We start from the raw sequence: 20,155 nt of genomic DNA, 5'->3' as shown, positions 1-20,155 counted from the left end.
TTTTCATATTTTAAGAGCATTCCTAAAACCCTCCAGTCATACCATTTCCCTTTTCTTCTTACATTCAGATTATTCCGAGCTCGTTCGGATCCCAAATGTGTGTAACAGAATATTTTTGATGAAATAGCAGAAAAGACCCAGGGTAAAGTGTACACACCAAGCTGGAGAAAACGTAATTGTTCATCTAGACGGAGAGTCATCACCGTGTGTCACAGAAGGACAGACGCACAGTTTACATGAATGCTGCAGGTTTCTCAGAAAAAAAATTCAGTGTTTTGAAAATGAGGATATTACATTATACATGCTTTATGCAAACAAATGAGTAAAGTCTAGGAATTCAATTTACTTTCCTGAGATTTAGAGAACTGGGCCTTTAGTCCAAAAAAAGTATATATATACACATATTCCTTTTACACAATTGTAATCTACTATTGTGTATTCGTTCTGGGCTTCATTTGTCAGCTCTGATTACTTTAACGGGGCTTTAAAACATACTTTACATGATTTTACTTGATTATAACATAACATGTTGCATTTGTTTACATCCAAATATGTCTATTTCTATCCATTTATAATGCAGTGATGTATAATCTACAAAGTGAGTTACAGCAAAACGTAAGAAGAAAATATTCCAAAAGTCATCCATTATAAACGGTCTGGAAGCGCGCACGGTTAAGAATCTCTATATGCATTTTGCCAAATAACAAAAAGAAAGACAATAATAATCGAACATAAAAACTAATGATCAAATACCACTGAGTTTTGTAGATGAGATGCAAGGTGACTATGTAAAAAAGTAAAATAAAATAGTGATGAAAAGCTTCGCGTGCTCAGATTACAGCAGAGGGAGTATTCCCCTTGTCCTCTCCTGGATTTCCTGTTTTGATTTGAGTTTTCTTGGTCCTCTGCGTTTTGCCCTGGACCTGCCAGCAGCTTCTCAGAAACATCACACTCACTTCCACATCTTCCCATCAAATTCTGAAAGATAGAATATGAAAACATCACAGCAACACGGGCCCGTGGCCAACACCACAACAAGGGTTTTCTTCAGTTGCAATAAGGAATGTCTCACCCCTGTTGCAGTCTTTGGTCATGTCTTTCTCTTTCAGCAGGTTGTTTTTGTAATCTGTGGGCATAATAGTAAACATGGAGGTTAAAGGCAGTAAAAAGGCCTTTTCGTTTTGTTCTGCACGAGTGTGAATGTGGTTTACTACACCTGAATTCAAACATTCTTGATTACAAGTATTCAGCTCGGTGCAGTCCAACGCAATTTCATCTCCACTGCTCACGTTGACCCTGCTCAGGAAAAACAGCTCTTACGGCTCACGCACGTGTAAAATATGATGTTGTATAACGTTAAGACGCCTTACCGAACAGACCGCCCACTCTCGCACCCCAGCTCTGAGACAAAGAGTGATTATAGTGAGTAGAAAGAGGAAAAGCCCAAATCAAGAGGTGGTGGTAAACGGTTAAAATAAGCATGGTTACCTCGTCTTTTGCGGCGCCTAGTCAACATGATGATGGCAACAACAACAATGACCGCCAGCAGCAGGATGATGGCCAAGAAATAGCCTAGATGCTGCACAAAATACCCTCTCTGTTCAGGCAGGAACACGTTCACAACTCGTGGACTCTCCTTATTTCGTGAAACCTCTTCAACCTCTGAAAGCAAACAAGAAAAACCGCCTCATTAAAGAGCAAGTCACCCCCTACCAGAGTCTAACACCACTCCCACTTCCTGTTTGAAAAATGCAACAAATGCTGTTGCCTAGCAGACTGAGAGGGCGGAGCCGCTAACAAATACACACACACCCACACACACACACACACAGGCTCACGACAGCATTGTGACATCATAATGTACCAGTTTACATCATAGTCTGTTAGCCAATAGCGGTGGCAGATTTAAATTCAAATATAGTGCAGACAATGGCACAACACTGACAGTTTTAGGTAGAATATTTAAATTTTAACTAAGATGCACTGAAGTGCCAAATTATTGACTACACGTGTCTGCAGCACGATTAGACACTTGTTTATTTAGTTTATCAGCAAAAAAAAAAAGTTGATTTGGGGGTGACTTGCTCTTTAAGAATAACTCCCTCACATGGGATACTGTTAAAATGGAGACCTTATTACACTAACAGGGATGGTTTAATGTGCTGGAGATGAATGCTTGTATTTTAAGTGTTTAATCATGAAACGTCCAGAGCAAAGTTAAATCATGTTCTGAATAAATCCATATTCCAGTTCCCCTCGGAGGCAGACTCTAATCTCTGTGTTTCTGTAAACCAGAGTCCGAAGGAGAGAGAGAGCAGAGAGTTAAATGCCAGAAAGCTGCTCGGCTGTGATGACTTCCAGGCCTGATGTCATGCTTTTCTGAGGGAAAAATGGGGGGGGGGGGGGGGGGGCAAAAGTGTGAGGGAACAGAGGCAATGCCTGCGGTGTGGCCCGTCTGCATGTCTGTATTAGTTTTCCATTTAGGGCTGTCCAAGTCTCACAAACACACAGACGTCTAATTTCTTCGCGCATGGAAAACGAATCTTACAGCTTGGTGTTGAGCATTTGCAGATACTTTGGGAATCCGTGATAGTGACGACGAACCCTCTCAGGCTCAAATTGGGTTTTGATGAAAGGACGAACAACTAAGTCCTTCAGGGGAACTCCGGAGTTAAATAATGCTCATGAAACACATATGTGGAGTAACCAGGTAGGTAGGTTTTAACGCTGCACATCTGCAACACCTGCCTCCAGAGGGTTAAAATACCTCAAAATAAATGAGTTTTCTGATGCAAAACGGTGAGAGCTAGCCTGGCAACATGTATAGTCTGGACACGGCCAATAGACAGAGCTCAGTCGTGAGGCAGACTCTAGGGTTTTCTTTTAAACTGTCTTTGCATGCCATTGGACAGCGCTAGGACCAATCGGAACAACCAAAAACATGATGTATTCATCGCTACAGAGCAGAGGCGGATTTAGTAATTTGGGGGCCCAAGGCGAACACAGACATGGGGCCCCTTACACTACATTTTCGACAATCTTACCTTTAACTGGATTTGCGAAACTCGCCCCTCTTCTGACACAAGTAGGGTTGTCACGGTAACCGGTATAGCGGTAAACCCCGGTAAAAAAGTTGACAATAAAAATAACCGTCCAGTTTTTAAAAAACTAAATTATCTCGGTGGGTTTACCGTGGCCGCGGTTTCGGCGCGGTGACCCTTACCAGCCACCGTCGCTTCAGCTGAAGTTCCCGCGGCGCGCACACGCACTTTTTAGTTTGCAACGGCACCAAAACTTTGAAGCTGAAATAATGGCCGAAGGAGGAGACGGCAGCGCCCAGGACATCCATCAGCCCTCAAAGAAGACTAACTCGGAAGTATGGGCATATTTTGGATTTCTGAAAAACGCTGAGGGACAGTTAATAGAAGACGGCTATCCCGTTTGCAGAACGTGCAGGAAACAAGTGTCTGCAAAAGGCAGCAGCACTTCAAATCTCATGGCACATCTGCGTGACCATCACCCACGTCTCTACAGCCAGTGCAAGGTAAGTTAACATTAGCATTTTAGCTTAAATGCATGACGTGAGGTCTTTTGGTTGAGGGAGAATGCAACGAGTCACTATATACTGCAGCCGCAGCGCCCTCTGGCAGCATTTAAACCGTGTCACGGACACCCTGTTGCTGCATGAAGCATCTTATTTGTTGATGATGAAGAGAAATATACAGTTAGTTCCTTGTCATTGATTTGTTTACTTATTCAATGCCATTTATACTTGAACATTTGGATTTGATTACATAGTGTAGTAGTTATTTTAGTCATTTGTTTAAAGTGGCTATTTATTTTAAATACATATTTTTTTAAGGTTGACTTGTACAGCGCTCAAGTCAAGTGTGGACTGGAGTTTTAAATTTTCATTTTGATAATGAAGAAAACAAGTATATGAGAAAACAAGTGGTGTTTATTTGATTTGTTTACATATTGTTTATGTTTTGAATGTTTGGATTTGTATCATTTAAACCTGCACTGACTACTGTAACATGCTCCAGAAAAATAAGCTATTTGTTCCTTTACTTGTGAAAAGTTGCACTTTTGCTAAGGCTTTGTGTTATTTTAGGTTTAATAAACACTGTTAAACCTTTTCAGAACTATTTCAGTTTGTGTAGAACAGGACTATCAATGCTTTCTGAACATATGCAGCACTGTTTAAAAAATACCGCGATAATACCGAAAACCGTGATAATTTTGGTCACAATAACCGTGAGGTTAAATTTTCATACCGTGACAACCCTAGACACGAGTTATTTTCCCTTTTTATCAGTCCTCCTCTTTTTTCCTGTATTTCTCTCCCTTTGAGCGCTTTCACGGTGGAAACAGGAGTTAGGTGCTCGCCCCGTAATCGGAAGGTTGCAGGTTCGAGCCCCGCTCAGTCTGTCGCTGTCGTTGTGTCCTTGGGCAAGACACTTAACCCACCTTGCCTGCTGGTGGTGGTCGGAGGGACCGGTGGCGCCAGTGCTCGGCAGCCTCGCCTCTGTCAGTGCGCCCCAGGGCAGCTGTGGTTACATTGTAGTTCATCCCTACCAGTGTGTGAATGTGTGTGTGAATGGGTGAATGACTGATTGTGTTGTAAAGCGCCTTGGGGGGTTCCAGGACTCTAGAAGGCGCTATATCAAATACAGGCCATTTACCATATTCTTAAAGTGTGAACCTTGGTATCTTTTTTAGCAGTTTTTAAGACCATTTATTTTTGTAAACTTTCAGACGTTTTTATTTGATGTGGTAGACCTTGAAGCAGTTTCTCTCCAGCTGCAGGCAGAGTCACACCTCACACTGCCATGGGGTGCTTCTCTGGCACACCGTGCACTGCTATACCAAAAACTTTTGTTTTAGCAAAAATAATTATTTATTGTAAAAAGATAAATAATGCTGGAATGAAGCTGAATCTTACAATTAGCAAATAGTTGAGGGTTGTTCAAAAAAAAATAAATAAAGACTGAACAAACGTTCATATCCTGGTTCACTGGAGATCTGTCCTTCTTCGTCGTCACTGTCTTCAGATATAAGCCTTCTGGGACACCTAATGGATCGTGTTGATTTTCTTTGAGGCATTTCTATAATGTCATGCTGGTTTTATGCTAATTAGCTTCCCCGTTCCGTTATCCGCTTTCACCGCGGCGCTGCGCTCCGTTTCAATCAGGCTGTACAGCAGGATTTCCCCTCGTAGCGATATTTTCTCTAACTCTGATTGCTTCATGCTATAGATCGTTGGAAAGCTGCTTTTATGTACTTTTAGGAACCGTTGGAATTATTTGAATCTGATCCGCCATTCAACAGTTATAAAACGGAGCATTTTGGATGACAAACTCAGCACGTCTCTGAATCTGTGTTGTGATTCCTTGCGTTCAAGACAGGGAATCCCGGTGGCTACCGTAATGTATTGTATATGCACGCAAAGCCCCATTTTTAATCCTTTCAGCACTTTAGGAATTTTAATGACATCTTGAATGGTTCAGGAATTATGGTAATGAGAAGTGCGCATGTCCAATCCCGTCGGCGGCCACAGGTTGGTAATAAGAATATTGTGGCATTAAAAGGGGGGTGCCGGCGGTCAGGGCCGGGGGGCCCCCCAACACAAGGGGGCCCCAGGCGGCCGCCGACCTATGCCTAATGGTAAAACCGCCACTGCTACAGAGATTAGTCAACGGGGCCAAACACCGAAGAAGAAGAAGCAGCAAAAACCTTTTTTTTTTCAAACTAAATGGAAAATGATTTGCATTTGATATAGCACGTTCTAGGGTTCTATAGGCCAGCTCGTTTTAACAACTGAAAACTGCACAACTGGTTTACAGATGAGGGAACGACTTTCCCAAGCTTTTCAAACCAGTCAGTCTACAAATTTTCTTTTTAATAAATGGCACTTAAGGTGATTTAATCATGCACCCCCCACAGAGCTGTTACCGATTAGCAAGAAACTGAAGACATGTTTTAGGTGAATGCCCAGCTGCAAAAAAAGCCACACCCCTGTTACAGTAGCAGCCCATTACCATCATCCTGACAGAAGTGTGTGTGTGTGTGAGTGTGTGCAGGTCTATTTGACACATTCTGCTCTGAGAGTAACCTTTTTGCATTTTATTTCCTCCCATAGAGACTTGCATCATTAGCAAGTCAATGAACTGAGGAAAATCGTCTTTGCTCTCACAGAACAGAGACCTCAACAGAATTGCTGACAGTTCCCACAATGTTTTTCTTGTGAAAAGAACGACGCAATCTGTTTGCAGCTGACAGGAATGATTGCAGCATTAGAGTGAAAAGCTCTCGTGGCATTTGTTATCTCAGAGAAATGCAGGAACCTATTTGGTTTTCATCTAAGATCGGTGAAGCATGAAGAGGAGCTGAATTCTCTGGTGAATAAAAGACGATGCCATTGGTCCACATTGGTCCTAGCGTGATTGACAGTGTGTTGAATAGGCTGTCACGTCTTTTAAAAGGGGGGAGAATCTCTAGGCCTTGCTCTTTCATGTAACAGCTGGCCCAGATGTTGGACAGATGTATGAGACTTCCTCTGAGTACTGGTAAACATGCCTTTGCCAGGAGCCAATCCACATCAGCAGAGAAGCAGAGCAGAGACTGTTAACCCTCCCACTGTCTTTATGGGTGACCCCACCAGGAAAGTGTACCATTGAGCAGGATTGATGGTTTATCCCTTGAGGTCCACGTGGCAGGGGTGAGGTGGACCTCAAGGGATAAACCATCAATCCTGCTCAATGGTCACCTTTCCTCATGGAGTCACACCCATTAGGACAGTGGGAGGGTTAAGGAACAGAACAAACTGGGAGTTACCATACCAGTCTAGACAGTAGGTCAGCGGACCTGTTTTCTGGAAAAGTGGGACAGAAGGAAGAAAACACGCACGACCACAAACTCCCAGATTCACTCGACGTTTGGAGCCTCCTCCTCTCGGAGGAGTCAAAAAGGAAAAAGCTTTAAATGTAAAACAGTTGTTGGGGAAAAAGACCACATCCGCTGCAGCACAAAGTTAAATTTATTATCTGTGGAAAACGTCTTCAACAAGAACTGCAAGTAAACAACAAAAATTCCCACTTTTAAAAGCCTGACTCAGCTGGCCTCTACATTCCTGCGCCTCCCTCTGCAGCTCAAGCATAAAAACAGACAGAGCTGAGGAGAAACTTGGCACAACAAGAAACTGATTCAACTGACCAGCTATGCCTATTAAGAAAACCCAAAGCCATCCAGCCTCCCTCAGCCGTTCCCACTAGAAAAACACATGGTGATGTTTGTGCAGAACTTACTTGGTTCCAGCTCATCATAAAGGAAGGTTCTGGAGGTCGTGGTGGGTTGGAGTGGCAGTGGAGGTCCCACCGTGAGTCTGAAGATGCGCCTCTCTTGCAGGCCACAGTAGTGGTGATGCAGGTGGCAAGAGTAAAGGCCTTTATCTACAGGCTTTAGGTCAGAGATGGAGAGCGAGAAGTCCCCTAGTGTAAAAGCATCCTCCTCCACACTCATCTTCCTCTGAGCAAACAGAGGTCCATAATCCCTTCGCTCTCCAGAAGCATAGAGGTCCACCAGGCGGTCGGCCTTGTCAGGACGTACCCCAGGGGGCTGGAAGTCCCAGTGAGCCACCTGCTGCTGGTCCTCCTGGAGACCGTCTCTCCAAAGAGGCCGCCGGTTCACACAAGGCAACACCACCGAGCTTCCCAGCAAGACCACAAACACAGTCTTCTCTCCATCCCAGTAACGTTTCTCTTTACGAGCTGGAAACAACGTGTCAAGGTGAGACAGGCTACACCCTCGTCTGCTTCACTCATTATAACTTGGAAACCAGCGCGAGCGAACAGGTGGCCTCACCTGACTTGGTGACATTGAGCTGGATCTGAATGGACTGGTGAATCTGACAGTAGTGATGGTGTAGATTACACGTGTAAACACCCTTGTCACTTGCAACCACATCTGCAAAGAAGGAGAAAACAAAATGGCATTGATGAGTGAGGAAAGGACGGCTGTGATGACTGCACCAAAATGAGTCTCACTGCTGATGACGAGGGAGAAATTTCCATCACTGAAGGCAGAATCTGGGACGGAAACGCGCCCCTTGTTGAAGCCATTGTACACCCTCTGGTGGGCTCCAGGTGACATGTCCAGGACTCGCTCAGCTGAATATTCAGGGCTACTGTGGACCACGTCCCAGTGCACCACCCTCTTGCGGTCCTTCAGCCTGTCTCGGGTCCACACCATGCGGGAACTGTGACAAGGCAGGACAGCCCTGGAACCAGCAGGGAGAGTCATGTTCATGGTCTTCACCACCACGCCAGTGCTGCTGCTGCTCTGACCCCAAGCTGCCACAACCAACAAACAAACAAGCGGTCGTAAACGAGTGCTCAAAGGGAAAATTAAACTATTGTGAACTAATTTTTCACTAAAGTCGTGCATGGAAATGAGAACGTTTTACCTCCTGGCAGGAAGAGCACGGCAAGAACTGAAAGAGACCAAAATATTCACGATTAGCTTTGATGCTTTTCTTTCAGACTGCCTGCCGTTGCTGCATTAATTCAAAGGCCGTCCACTGAAAAATGCATCCGACAGCTCCACACTTAAATGTGCTGAAAAGCCCTAAGACGTGGATCTGAACTGACCAAACGCTTAAAGGAAGAGAAAAAAAAACGAGTTGGATCAGCGATGGGTTCAGCTGCAGGACTGGGTAAAAAAAAACGAAACAGCAAAAAGGCAAATCCTAAAGGAGAAAATTCACACAGGAAGACCAAGAAACTAGAGGTAAACAAAGCATTTTGCTGTTTGCATTTTCTCTTTTCTGGAGATTTTCCTACAACACGTTTGTGCTTTTTTATCATTTTCCCCACTGCTCCGTTTTCTGTGTGTTCAGTGAGTGGCCAGTGGAGATGCCAGAGCGGACAGAGCCTCTATTCATCCTGGCCGCTGATGGCTTGCTGCAGGGCCATGATCCTCCTGGAGGGATGAGGAAGGAAACTCTTATTCTGATCCCTTCAGTCACACTGCCTGGTCTCAGCATCCAGGACCGTGACCAAACAACCTGTGGATTTCCACTGCTCCTCAAAAATAGTCAAAGGCAAATCTGACTTGTTAAAACAACACCAAACGTCTTGAAATACCCAATAAAAAGTACAATAATGAATACATGTCTAGCGCTGTAAACAGATCTGCTTTGGAATATTTACAAATAAAACACTTTGGTTAATTAAAGTGGTGCCTCTGGACCTCCAGCGTGAGCCTGACTGACTAGTTTGTGCTCGTGGGTCCAGATAATGGAGAAGGTGAACACGTGGATGTACGATGCTTCTTATCACATCCCTCCAAAAGAAAACACAAGCGGGCAATGACAAAACACCAAGAGCTGCTGAAGAAGCTTGGGATAATAAAAAACTGTTTTCTTAGAAACATTCAGCATGATGACTGTGTAAAGCGCCTTGGGGGGTTGTAGAACTCTAGAGGGCGCTACATCAAATACAGACATTTACAGAAATCTGATGAGGTTTTAAAAAATTGGTTTCTGAGTTGAGTTTGTGTGTTTATAATATCTTCTTCCGGCTCTTGGAGAGTACAGACGCTTTTTTTCTCCTCTCCCTCTCTTATCCCAAGGCTCTTTGTCCGGTCTTGTGCACGGCGCTTTCTGCATTTTTTCTGGAAACTGGAAATTATTAAAAAATGGATCTGGTCAGTGGGTCTCTCAATGTGATTGACAAAATTTTTTCAACGATGAGAGCGGGAGAAGGGGCTCCCGGATGCCCCTCTGGGACAGAGCCAGCTGGGCATATCATGGACTCCTGGAAACAGCGGAACCTGATCTGCCTCTCTCAGCTGTCTGTAGAGGATTCTGAAGACGTTTGGATATTCGTGGCGTTGGTGTCGGGATTTCTGCTGTTTGGCCTGAGCGAGCACCTGGCTTACCGGAAAATTAATGAGCTTTCGAGGAATATTGGCTCAATCCCGGAGCTCAGGGATGGCATGCATCGCGCTGTGAAAGCACAAACTCATATAATTGTCGAGTTGAGTCATAAGCTTGGAACTTTGGCTGAGATTCAGACTCTGACCCAGAAGGTGGATACCATCAAGGAGAAAGTTGACGGATCAACACGGATTGGGATAGATTAATTATGCCATTATTGGATTTAGAGGGGTTGAAGACCAGCAGAACTTTAAGACAGAGAGGAAATTATCTCTGTCTGTCCCCAAAAAAATTCTTATCTGAATCTGGTGCCCTTGAGCCTGTGAGGCTGAAGTGAAAACTCCCCCCTCAGAAGAAATGTGGAATGCTGCCGTCACTATGGAAACCCTTTCTCCCTATCCCAGCCTGGGCGGGACTGTGACCGGTGAAGGCCGTGGAATCGTTTCCAGGAGTCACTGTGCCCTCTAACCCATTATCTCCTTCCCCTGTCCAAACGGAGGTGATGAGCGCTGCTCTGCAGCTGCACACACCGAAGTGAGGAGAGTCCCAACTCTACCTCCCCACCTAGTGGATCCTTATGTTGTGTAATGTCTGAAGTCTGTGTGCATATCTGTCTGAGGTGTTTTTTTGCATAGCAAAGCTGCCTCCCTGTGGAGGGTACCTCTGAAGTGCCATTTTTCCCCTCCCCCTGACTCAATCCTCATATAAACCCTCTTAATCTATTAAGGTAGCGCGACTCGGGTTGCGAATGACCACAGTCACCAATTCTTGTCATGTGTCTATGTATGTATGTCTGATCTCAGAATTGTGTGTACTGAAACTCTGGGATTAATAAAGTATTTTTGAATTTGAATTGAATAAACTTCCTGTTTTCCCAGCTGATCATAAAGAACAGGAGGCTAACAGCTCCTGGTTCCATTTCAATGAAGCCCCGTTAGAGTTCTGTTGAGTTTTTGCGTCTATACTGGATAATTAGTCATATATTGTTAAATCGGTGGAATGTAGTTGTGTTTCAGACGGCTTGTGACAGCATATGGTTGAACAGTGACAATAACAGACATCCCTGCAATTCCATCCTCACGTATCTTGACGAACTGTGTGGCAGACCAAGAGGTTGCACGTGTGATCAAAACTCAGAAAATAACTCCAGTCTACTAAATGTCTGTGATGTGTGAGTACTGCAGGTCTGTGAAGGTTACTCGCCTTCCGATCACAACTTCAAACACATCAGAACTGAAAAGCAGCTGCAGACTCGACTGATTTACAAAGAATCTGGAGGGGTTATTCACTGTCCAGCAGAAATGAGACAGCATGACGTGACTATGTGGTTCTGTTCATTTAGCTGCCCGGTAACAACAGTACCAGTGACCTGGAAGTCATTTCATCCATCTGATCACAGCAAATATCCAAGTTATAAAAGTACGAGGCGTTTTTCTGAGTGTGTGGGCAACTTTCTGCTCACTGGGTCTTTTCCAGAACGTAAACCATCTTGTTGTGAACCCTGTTATTTTCTGGCTGAAATTAGTAGCTGCATGCTCCCGTGTTTGTTCTGCTCTAAACAATCATTCAAATCTGTTCCAAGCCCTGTTGTTTGTGGCTGATCATTAAACAGACCCAGCCATCATAAACATGTTAGGAACGGATCGCCCTCCTCCTCCTAAACGCCGTCCAGACTGGAAAAACGACCAGCTCGAGGTAAAACACTCATTACTGACACGTCTAACGACTGGCTGCTGGATTGTGCTGACTCCTTCACTCTGACCACAAGTTAACTGGAAACACATTGGGCCGGAGCCACAAAGGGGGAAAAAATCCCTCATTCACAACCCTGTAAAACCCAGAAAGCCAGAGCTTATCTTTATGAAAAAACTCTCCTCAGTAATCACTTATAGAAGAAACAAAGGTGCACACTCGATCCAGTCTTTTAGTCCATTCTGGAAGACATTTAAGACACCTGAATAACAGCCATTGTAGAGAATGTTTCCAATATAAGGTCCTAAAACAAGACCAGGCTTTAGAATAAACACATTAGAAACCGATTTCTGTGGGGAAACGTGATGAAAACGCAGAACTTGACTCTCCTGACAGAAAAATCCCATCATCTGCCTCACTATCCAGCGTTTTTGTCAGGAGCAGAAAAACCCATCTGTGCTGAAAGAGATCAATCTAAACCCACTGATGGTGACAGGCTGTTGATGCAAATGTGACTGTAACCTATGAATATGACGGAGAAGCAGGAGCAACATGGTCTGCTTTTGGTCTGGAAAGGCATCTCTCACCTGGATCCAATTATTGGACAAAGAAAATTCCTTTTAGGATTCTTCTCCCTTGATGAAAAGACAAAAACACCCAAATGTGGACTTACTCTTGAGCAGATTCATCTCCAAGCGAGTCTTCTTCTCAGTGCCTGTAGCCCGTCAGAGGTGGCCTGCACTTATCCGTTGTTGAAAAGCATAAAGACTCAGAAGTTTAGTCAGCAGCAGAGTTCAGTTGTGTTCCTGTAGTCCTGAGCTTCAACAAGCTCCGCCTCCATCAGCCATGGAAATTTAATCCTGACATAGTTTTGCTGCTGCTGCACTCCTCACCTACACCAACCCATGCTTGCTTTGTGCTGAGAAGACTCGTCTATCAGACAAACTGTTGTTTGTACTAGAAGCCTGTTTCTACTCGTTCAAGATTCTCTTAAAAATATTCACACACACACACACACTTTGTTAAAGAGCACCAGTTTGAAGGTTTTTAACCCTTGCAGTGGACAGCTGTTGCACACAAACCACATCTGGCTCTAAAAATAATGATTTAACCCTTTGATGCATAATGGTCACTACAGTGGACAGGTACTCAAAATTGTTATTTCTTTATTTTTTGCTATTAAGCACAGCTGTTGAAGACTTTATTGCATGTGAGCCCCTCCATTTGGACTTCAGTAAGTCAAGCCACCATATTTCATGTTCAGAATGCACGCTGTCCACTGAGACGGACATGTAATAAATTATTTGTAAATGAACAAAATAGTACAAAAAATATTTGTTGAAATTTGTTTCATTCACACCTAAAGATGAATGAAAAAAATTGTTTAAAAAATCATGCTTGAAGATTTCATAATTCACGCATCAGAGGGGTAATATTTGTCAAATACATGTGTGAAAATGTACGTCTATAGGTGGGAATTAGAAATATTCCTTAAAATAACTTTTAAAAAATGTCTACAGCCTCTGGGGGGAAACAAATCCTGACAGAGGTCAGATCATGCTTCAAAGGACTGAGATAATGTCAAGAAATTAGGATTTATTGAAAATGACAAACATTCACCAGAAGTGATAAACGATGAACTGATTGCCATCTTTGTCCTGAAAAGGTTTGTTTTCAGCAACAAGCCTGTCTGAATTTGTGAGTCAAGCTGGAGAAACCACCTCACAGCGTAGCTGGAACACAGCTAGTGTTGCTTTAAACTGCTTCCATTTAAAAGCTTTACGTGGGCTGCTTACCTTTTCAGAATTTAGAACCTGGAAATGAGTTCATATACATCTAATTGGCTCTTATTTTGAAAAAGAAAAAATCATGCCAAGATGATGCAACTTCTTCACCACACTGCCATCTAGGGAGTAAACAGGAAAATGCTACCAGCACCATTTCAATATCAAAACGGTGATCGGATAAAGAAACTGAATCCCGCATATTTCCTAAACTTGGCAGAGATCTTTATTAGATTTTGTACACTGTAGAAACACATGCACACAGGGGATCTGGCCTCAGTGCTCACATGCACTTTAACTGAAGTAAAACAGACGTGAAGCGCTAGCAGCAGTCTGTGATGTGAGCTGAAGAGGCTCGTCCAGAGAGAAGGACGCAGCACAAACACCAGCTGCTTTGGTTATTCAGTTCCTCTTGTTTCCATGTTGTTTAATAAAGATCTTAGGTGTCGTCCATCCCTCTGGAGCTTTCTTCAGTCCAGCTCGTGTCCAAATCCTCTTGAGGTCCTCCTCAAACCTTTTCTGCACACGACAGAGTTGTAAATATGCAAGTTAATATTTATGACCATACTCAACAGAACTTTATAAAACGGTAAATAAAAGGCGTGTTTCCGCTGTTGGAACTCGAGGGTAATTTTGGGGAGGGGTAATTAGATGGCCTGGTCCTCTCAGCTGGTGGGTCTCCGTACACTCAGCCCTTTTAGGACTTTGCACAGATGCCAGCATAGCGCAGCCGCTTCGGCAGTAAGTGATTGTCGCTGATCAGCGCCAAAAAGTGTCTACAGTAACTTTACAAGTTTTAATCTGTTCAAGAACAGCAATTCAATCCATTTGGAGGACGAGACAAGGACCTGTGAATTAGGTCTTTGTGGGGGAATTCTACTTTGTTTTTCACGCTGGGACTTTAATAACGCCAATTTATAGCAGATTGAATGGTGCTTATTGCTCGTACCCCCATTCTGTTTCACAAGCAACCCTTTTGTTTTGGATGATGTCTGCTGATGTCATTTCCTACAACCAATCAGCGCGAGTTAACCAAAAGTTTGGCTCAGCCACACTACTGGGCCTTTCTGAGTACCTAAACCTGTTCAGGTACTCAGTTTTTGAAAATGGCCCGTAAAACCATTCACCCAGCCCGATGACGTGGAGACGCGCCTACACCGGGAAGATCCGGGAAAATTACCCAGAAGTTCTGACAGTGGAAACAAGCCTAAAGAGTAAAGAAAAGTCCTCCTAACCTGCTTCTTCCTCCCCCTGCCCTCCATTACTCTCCGCTTTAAGAACTTGGTCCTCTTTTGCAGCTTCTTGTACTTGTGCCGGTTCATCTTCCGCCTCCGGATCTCTAGATCATTTTTACATCTGATAGGAGTTGTTGACCCCTCCGTGTCCTCCAGAATGGGTACAGAGACAGACGGCAGTAGTTTCTCCTCCAGCAGCCCAATGTCCTCCTGTGGCTGAGGAGACTCTGTCAGGGGAGGGAGGGAGTAACGCAGCGACAGCCAGCTCTCCAGAGGACTCACTGACAGCTTCCGTGGGATGAGAGCCTCATCCAGTTCTGGCTCTAGCTGGATCCATCGAGGAGGAGATGTGTTGTCCGCTGCTGTTGCGTAGTTTCTGAGTTTCTGCTGCAGTGAGGAGCAGTAAAGAGGAATGGCCGGGTGTGTGCAACCATGTAATATTCCTCCATGGGCTTGAAGGGCATCTGGGAATAAAAAGAAGAGTCCTGTTATTGTGAGTTACTTTGTGTTTATTTTATTACAAACAGGTTGTTTCCAATCCTCTTCCCAAAAGGCAGCAACATAATTTTGATGTGATGATAAACCAGAGACATTTTGACTTTCGTTTTCCGCGTTGGAAATCAGAAATGAAAAGCCGTTGGTTATATTAGTGGATCGACAAAAAAAGTATATCTCAATCGAATGAAATCACATCTAGTTAAATTTAACTTTTTAGAGTCAACCCTACGAATCCCGTTCATATCACATTTTGTATGATTATACCACAACAGCCTTTAGACATATAGGACTAAAATAGCACCGCATATCGACTACAGAGGAAAACAAAGTTTAGTCAAGGTGCTGCGTGAATGGAGCAAAACTGTAGCGAGAGTAGTCGACAAAAGAGTATACTTACAAGTTGCTCTACTTAAACTGAACCGCGGGACAAGCTTCAAGGCAAACATCATCGATGATGATCAAACTAAAGGCATGAGGACTGGTCCGGGTGGGTGGAGGTTCTGCAAAGAGGACAGAAAAGTTTCATTAAGTCTTTATACAACCCCAAAAATGAATCTGCAACTGTAACAAATGTTTCCCCAAAACAGTTCGATGCAACTTTTTTACAGGAACATTTTAGAGTTCTGGTTGATGAGAGTTTTGCTTTAGGTGTATTTAAAAAATTGTATGTTACTGACAAATGTTAGTAAATGGACTAATTATTTAGTACTTTTTGTCACTCAGTCATAAAGCCTATTTAATATTATTGTCAGAAGCTTAAAGCCGCCATTTAACCTCAGAGAATATAGATTCATACAATTACTTATAAAACACGAAAAAGATGGTGCGTGTCAGCCCTACTTTCTAATCACTGGCCCTACCGACGGTCAGCTAATCTGATTTAACAAAAACGTTATCGCTGTCCTTCCATACCTTCTAAACTAGAAGAATACAATGGTGTTACTATGCATTTATTTATTAAATGAGGAAAACACAGTTATATTCGTAAACAAAATGCATGTCTCCATTGTCCGATTGGCCTGTCAAACCTGCGCTAGCTAGCTAGCTAGCAGCAGCTTTCGAATTCACTGCCTTTCTAAAACACTGAAGTCAGAAAGTGTAGAGTTCAGATTTTACGGAGGAATAAATGAACAAATTATTTAATAAAAAGTGGATAAATCACCTGTTTTTGCTGATACCGGAGTTTCGTCGTGAATGTGACTTCAGAGATCTTCCGGCTCGTCCGACAAATATCCGGTCTCCTGTTTCTCGCCCAGAACAAAGGTTCCGGAGGAAAAGACGAAAGATTTATGGGCGCATGTATAACCGTAATAATATTAAAGCAACTATTATTAAAATTATGAACAAATAAGAAAAATATTTTAAAGCCTTTTTAAAGAGAGTGTTTTTACCAGTTGAATCTCAAGTTCATACATTTCAATCTTTTGACCACGCAAACACAATATTTGTGATTAATAACATACTTTTCTCATTTTATGTTGCTGAAAATTTTGGTTTTGTACTAGAAAGCAATTGTTGCAAGCTGCATTCCGGGTTGGAGTGCATTTTTGTGGGGGCTTGGTTTGTAGCAATGTAGCTAGCTGCTAATAGTCCCTGCTTGAGCTTGTAGATTTACTTGTTTAATTTTGAAGAAATCTACAGAAAGTCCAAATGACTTCCATTTGTGTAGCGTTGTGAACAGTACCGTAGTAACAGGTTGTGACCGCCAGACGGCAGCAAAGATTCTTAATCTCGAAAGAGTTGGGTTCTAGTCGTCTATTTATGTCGATGGTTCTAGTACTGTAAATCCATTTTTAATGTTTTGGCGCCCTCTAGTGGCAGAAGCTGAAGCTAAACTTTGGTTCTATACATAATTTAGTAAGACTTTAGCCTTCTCATCTCATTAAAGCTAAAACATAAAAATTGTCAACTTTTTGTCCTCTTGGTGGCATCGGGTGAAGGAGGAAGAAGAGGAGAAGGAGGAGGAGGAAAAAGAAGAGGAGCAGAAGAGGGAACAACTTTTACTTAATAAAAAAACCTTGCTGAAACTACACACACTTGCTCTGAAAAATCATTTAGAAAAGAAGGGGTGGTTGGTGATTTGGTGCCCTCTTGTGGCCTAAAGCTGGAACTAAACTTTGGTTCCATTAAACTAGATGGGAAGATTTTAGCCTCCTAATCTCAACAAAATGTTTTTGTTTTGATCATCTCAGCAGGGGCGCTTCCAGAAAATTTTGATAGGGGCGGCCAGATAGGGCCAAAAATTTTTTTGGGGTGGCACACCAAATTGGTTCTTGTGGCTACTCTGGGAGAATTTAGCCTGTGGTGATGTACTGCATTGCTCCTTTATTCGTTTTGATGAAAATAACAGTACGTATTCAAAACATTTAACTTAAATTTTACAAACACAAATATTTCAGAAATATACATTTCAGTTACTTAAAATGGTATCCCTGATTCAGTAGCAGTTTTAGGCACGGGCAGACAGGGCAGTTGCCCGGGGCGGCATTTTTTCATGACACAAAAGGGGCGCACAAGCACGGAGTAAAAAAAAAAAAAAAGGAAATCTGCGCCGCACCGAGGTTTTCTATTATCTGACAGTGTCTGGATTGGAAACAGCAAGTTGGCGCCCCTTGCAGCTGCAGGCGCTCCTGCTGACTGAGAACGTTCACGTGTACCGTGTGTCTATGAAGAACAGGAAGGGGAGGGGTGCGGCGGGGGAATTCACCTCTGCGTCTTTCCCAAATGAAATGAGCGTGCAGGGGCTGAATCAACTGTATTAACATGGCTAAAGTCAATCACATCTTAACGTTCTTCCATATTTCATTCATAATATCATAAACACAGGCCTATCATTCTTTCAGGTTTCTCTGAATTGTGTGAAATGGCCGAATAAAAAAAAGGAAAAACAAAACGATTTTGTGGTCACCCCCCCATCAAGGTCAAATTGTTTAGTCCTGACTAAAGGAAACTTACTGAGTCAGGAGCCAAACAGAAGAGATGGACATAAAAAGGCTAAAACCACCAGGTGCCCCATTCAGGAATAAAAAGAAAAAAGAGGAGAAAGATAAAGTAATGTAGCTCTCATGATGCATGTTTTATATTTTTTAACCAGTTAACTGGGATTTTAACGGTTAAAAAAATTCCTTCAATCATTTTTTACTGATTCAAACTAGGATTTGTTAAATGCTCACTGCAGCCCGTGGCCTGCCTGAACAACAACAAACACATGTTGATCAAGTTCACATAATAATAAATAAAACAACTCTACAAGCAGAAGAAAACTCCCCAGTCACCACTAACTATCCTGTTTATTTATTGCAGATGGCTGCACTGATTATTTTTTACATGATTTGTTCTGTAAAAGTTGGCATTTTTGGTAGTCAACAGTTTTTTATGTCAGTTTAAATTACAATTTCAGAGGCGTTTCTAAAATATTATGGATCATGATAAAGATCTATTGGAGATCTACCCCAACTTTTGGACTGCTCTGCCAGTCACTGTGGCTCAAGCTGAGAGGAGCTTTTCAAAACTTGATCGAGTCATACCTGAGGTCACCTATGTTTCAGGGGCGGCTCACTAACCTGGCTCTGATTAGTATCAATCACTCAGTAGGGGAGCAGATTTCATATGATGACATTATTGATGACGTTGCATCAAGGTTAGGTTTTAATTTTAGTTTGTGTTTTCTATTCTAAGTGCAATGCTGTAGTGATTATCTTTAGTTTGTTATGTGTGAAATATTTTTGCTATTTAGTATATTTATTATCTATTATGTTCATATATTCTTAATATTTAGTTATTGTTTGTTTTTGTATATTTGATTCTATATATTTTGATACAGTATATAATGTATATTGCTTTACATTCTGACAACTTCATAGTAATTAATGTAAATATGTGCAACTTAGAAAAATGAATGTTCAATAGTCATTCTAATAAAACATGCCTGTTTGTAGAAAACATGCGTGGTCATGCAGGTGGGGTGGTGTGTTGGCGGTGGTGGGGGGCTGTTGGGGGGGGCGCTCAAAGGGGGCCTCGCCCGGGGAGTAATTCGATGTAGAACCGCCACTGCCCTGATTTAATTTAAAATTGTATTATTTTAGGTTAATTCACCCGTTGCTGTGTTAAAAAAAACTATTGAAATAAAAACTTTTTTTTAAATGGTGAGCAGCAGAAATTATTTCTTTACTTGTTAATTGTAATATTTTTATTTTGTTTTACAAGTATGTCTTGAATAAACAAGATCAATATATGGTTTGACTGAACATTAATATAATTTGTTAACACTGGTTTTTCCTGGGGGGCCAGCAATTTTATAGGGGTGGCCATGGCCACCGCTGGCCACCCCTTGGGGGCGCCCTTGCATCTCAGGTGCATTAATATTAAGGAGGAGGATGTTATGTGTTACACCATACTGATGAGAAGGTATTGAGGTGCCTCTTGACCTCCCATGACCCAAAGCTTCCCTGTTAAATCTCAACATTTTTGTCTTCCACCACGGTTATAGATTCTGCTGCTGCTCCATTGTTGTCATCAACCACAACAGCAGACTCTTTTCCCTCTCCTGTCTGTGAAGATACAGCTGTAGAACAAGGCTGCAGGTCCAGATGGCCTCAGCCCCAGACACCTGAGGCCATAGTAGACCAGCCGTGTGTGATCAGAATGAACAAACACCTTTCAGGTCCCTCTGCAGATCCCTTACTGTTTTGGAAATAGAGTCAAAGATAAAATAAAATTCTCGATCCATCCATCCATATATAAACAATTATTGACTTACTGAGTTTATGTGAAGAGCAAGAAACATTGTGATGAGTGTTGTTCGTAGACACAGATCAGCATTTATTTATTCAACTGATTTAGTAAACAAATACACATTAAAGAGAAAACTGTTCATAAAATTGATGCTACCATGACTTCAGTAGTAGCATTATTGGCAGTATGCACACAGATCAAAAAGGTCTCCTCTGCAGAGTTGGAAGATGATAGATAGCACTGAAGTATTCATTTTGATTGCTAAACTCAAAAAA

At 42.6% G+C, this 20,155-nt stretch overlaps 2 protein-coding genes across 2 annotated transcripts; both read right to left on the bottom strand.

The window, feature by feature from the left end:
- Positions 1 to 164: 164 nt before the first annotated feature.
- LOC107390468 (matrix remodeling-associated protein 8) lies at positions 165 to 12,471 on the bottom strand. The gene is made up of 10 exons (XM_015967187.3): positions 12,303 to 12,471; positions 8,465 to 8,491; positions 8,046 to 8,351; positions 7,864 to 7,965; positions 7,308 to 7,769; positions 1,489 to 1,662; positions 1,371 to 1,401; positions 1,217 to 1,296; positions 1,073 to 1,126; positions 165 to 978 (listed from the first exon to the last, which is right to left on the bottom strand). Exons 1-10 carry the CDS (start codon positions 12,316 to 12,318, stop codon positions 953 to 955), a joined length of 1,278 nt encoding a protein of 425 aa, XP_015822673.1. The 5' UTR covers positions 12,319 to 12,471; the 3' UTR covers positions 165 to 952.
- Positions 12,472 to 13,614: 1,143 nt separating this feature from the next.
- On the bottom strand, positions 13,615 to 16,405 carry aurkaip1 (aurora kinase A interacting protein 1). The gene is made up of 4 exons (XM_015967185.3): positions 16,309 to 16,405; positions 15,544 to 15,646; positions 14,649 to 15,112; positions 13,615 to 13,932 (listed from the first exon to the last, which is right to left on the bottom strand). Exons 2-4 carry the CDS (start codon positions 15,593 to 15,595, stop codon positions 13,816 to 13,818), a joined length of 633 nt encoding a protein of 210 aa, XP_015822671.1. The 5' UTR covers positions 15,596 to 15,646; positions 16,309 to 16,405; the 3' UTR covers positions 13,615 to 13,815.
- Positions 16,406 to 20,155: the final 3,750 nt, after the last annotated feature.

This window comes from Nothobranchius furzeri, chromosome 15, assembly GCF_043380555.1.
Source record: "Nothobranchius furzeri strain GRZ-AD chromosome 15, NfurGRZ-RIMD1, whole genome shotgun sequence".
NCBI classification, from domain to species: Eukaryota; Metazoa; Chordata; class Actinopteri; order Cyprinodontiformes; family Nothobranchiidae; genus Nothobranchius; species Nothobranchius furzeri.
This window is presented reverse-complemented; position numbering and strand designations above follow the sequence as displayed.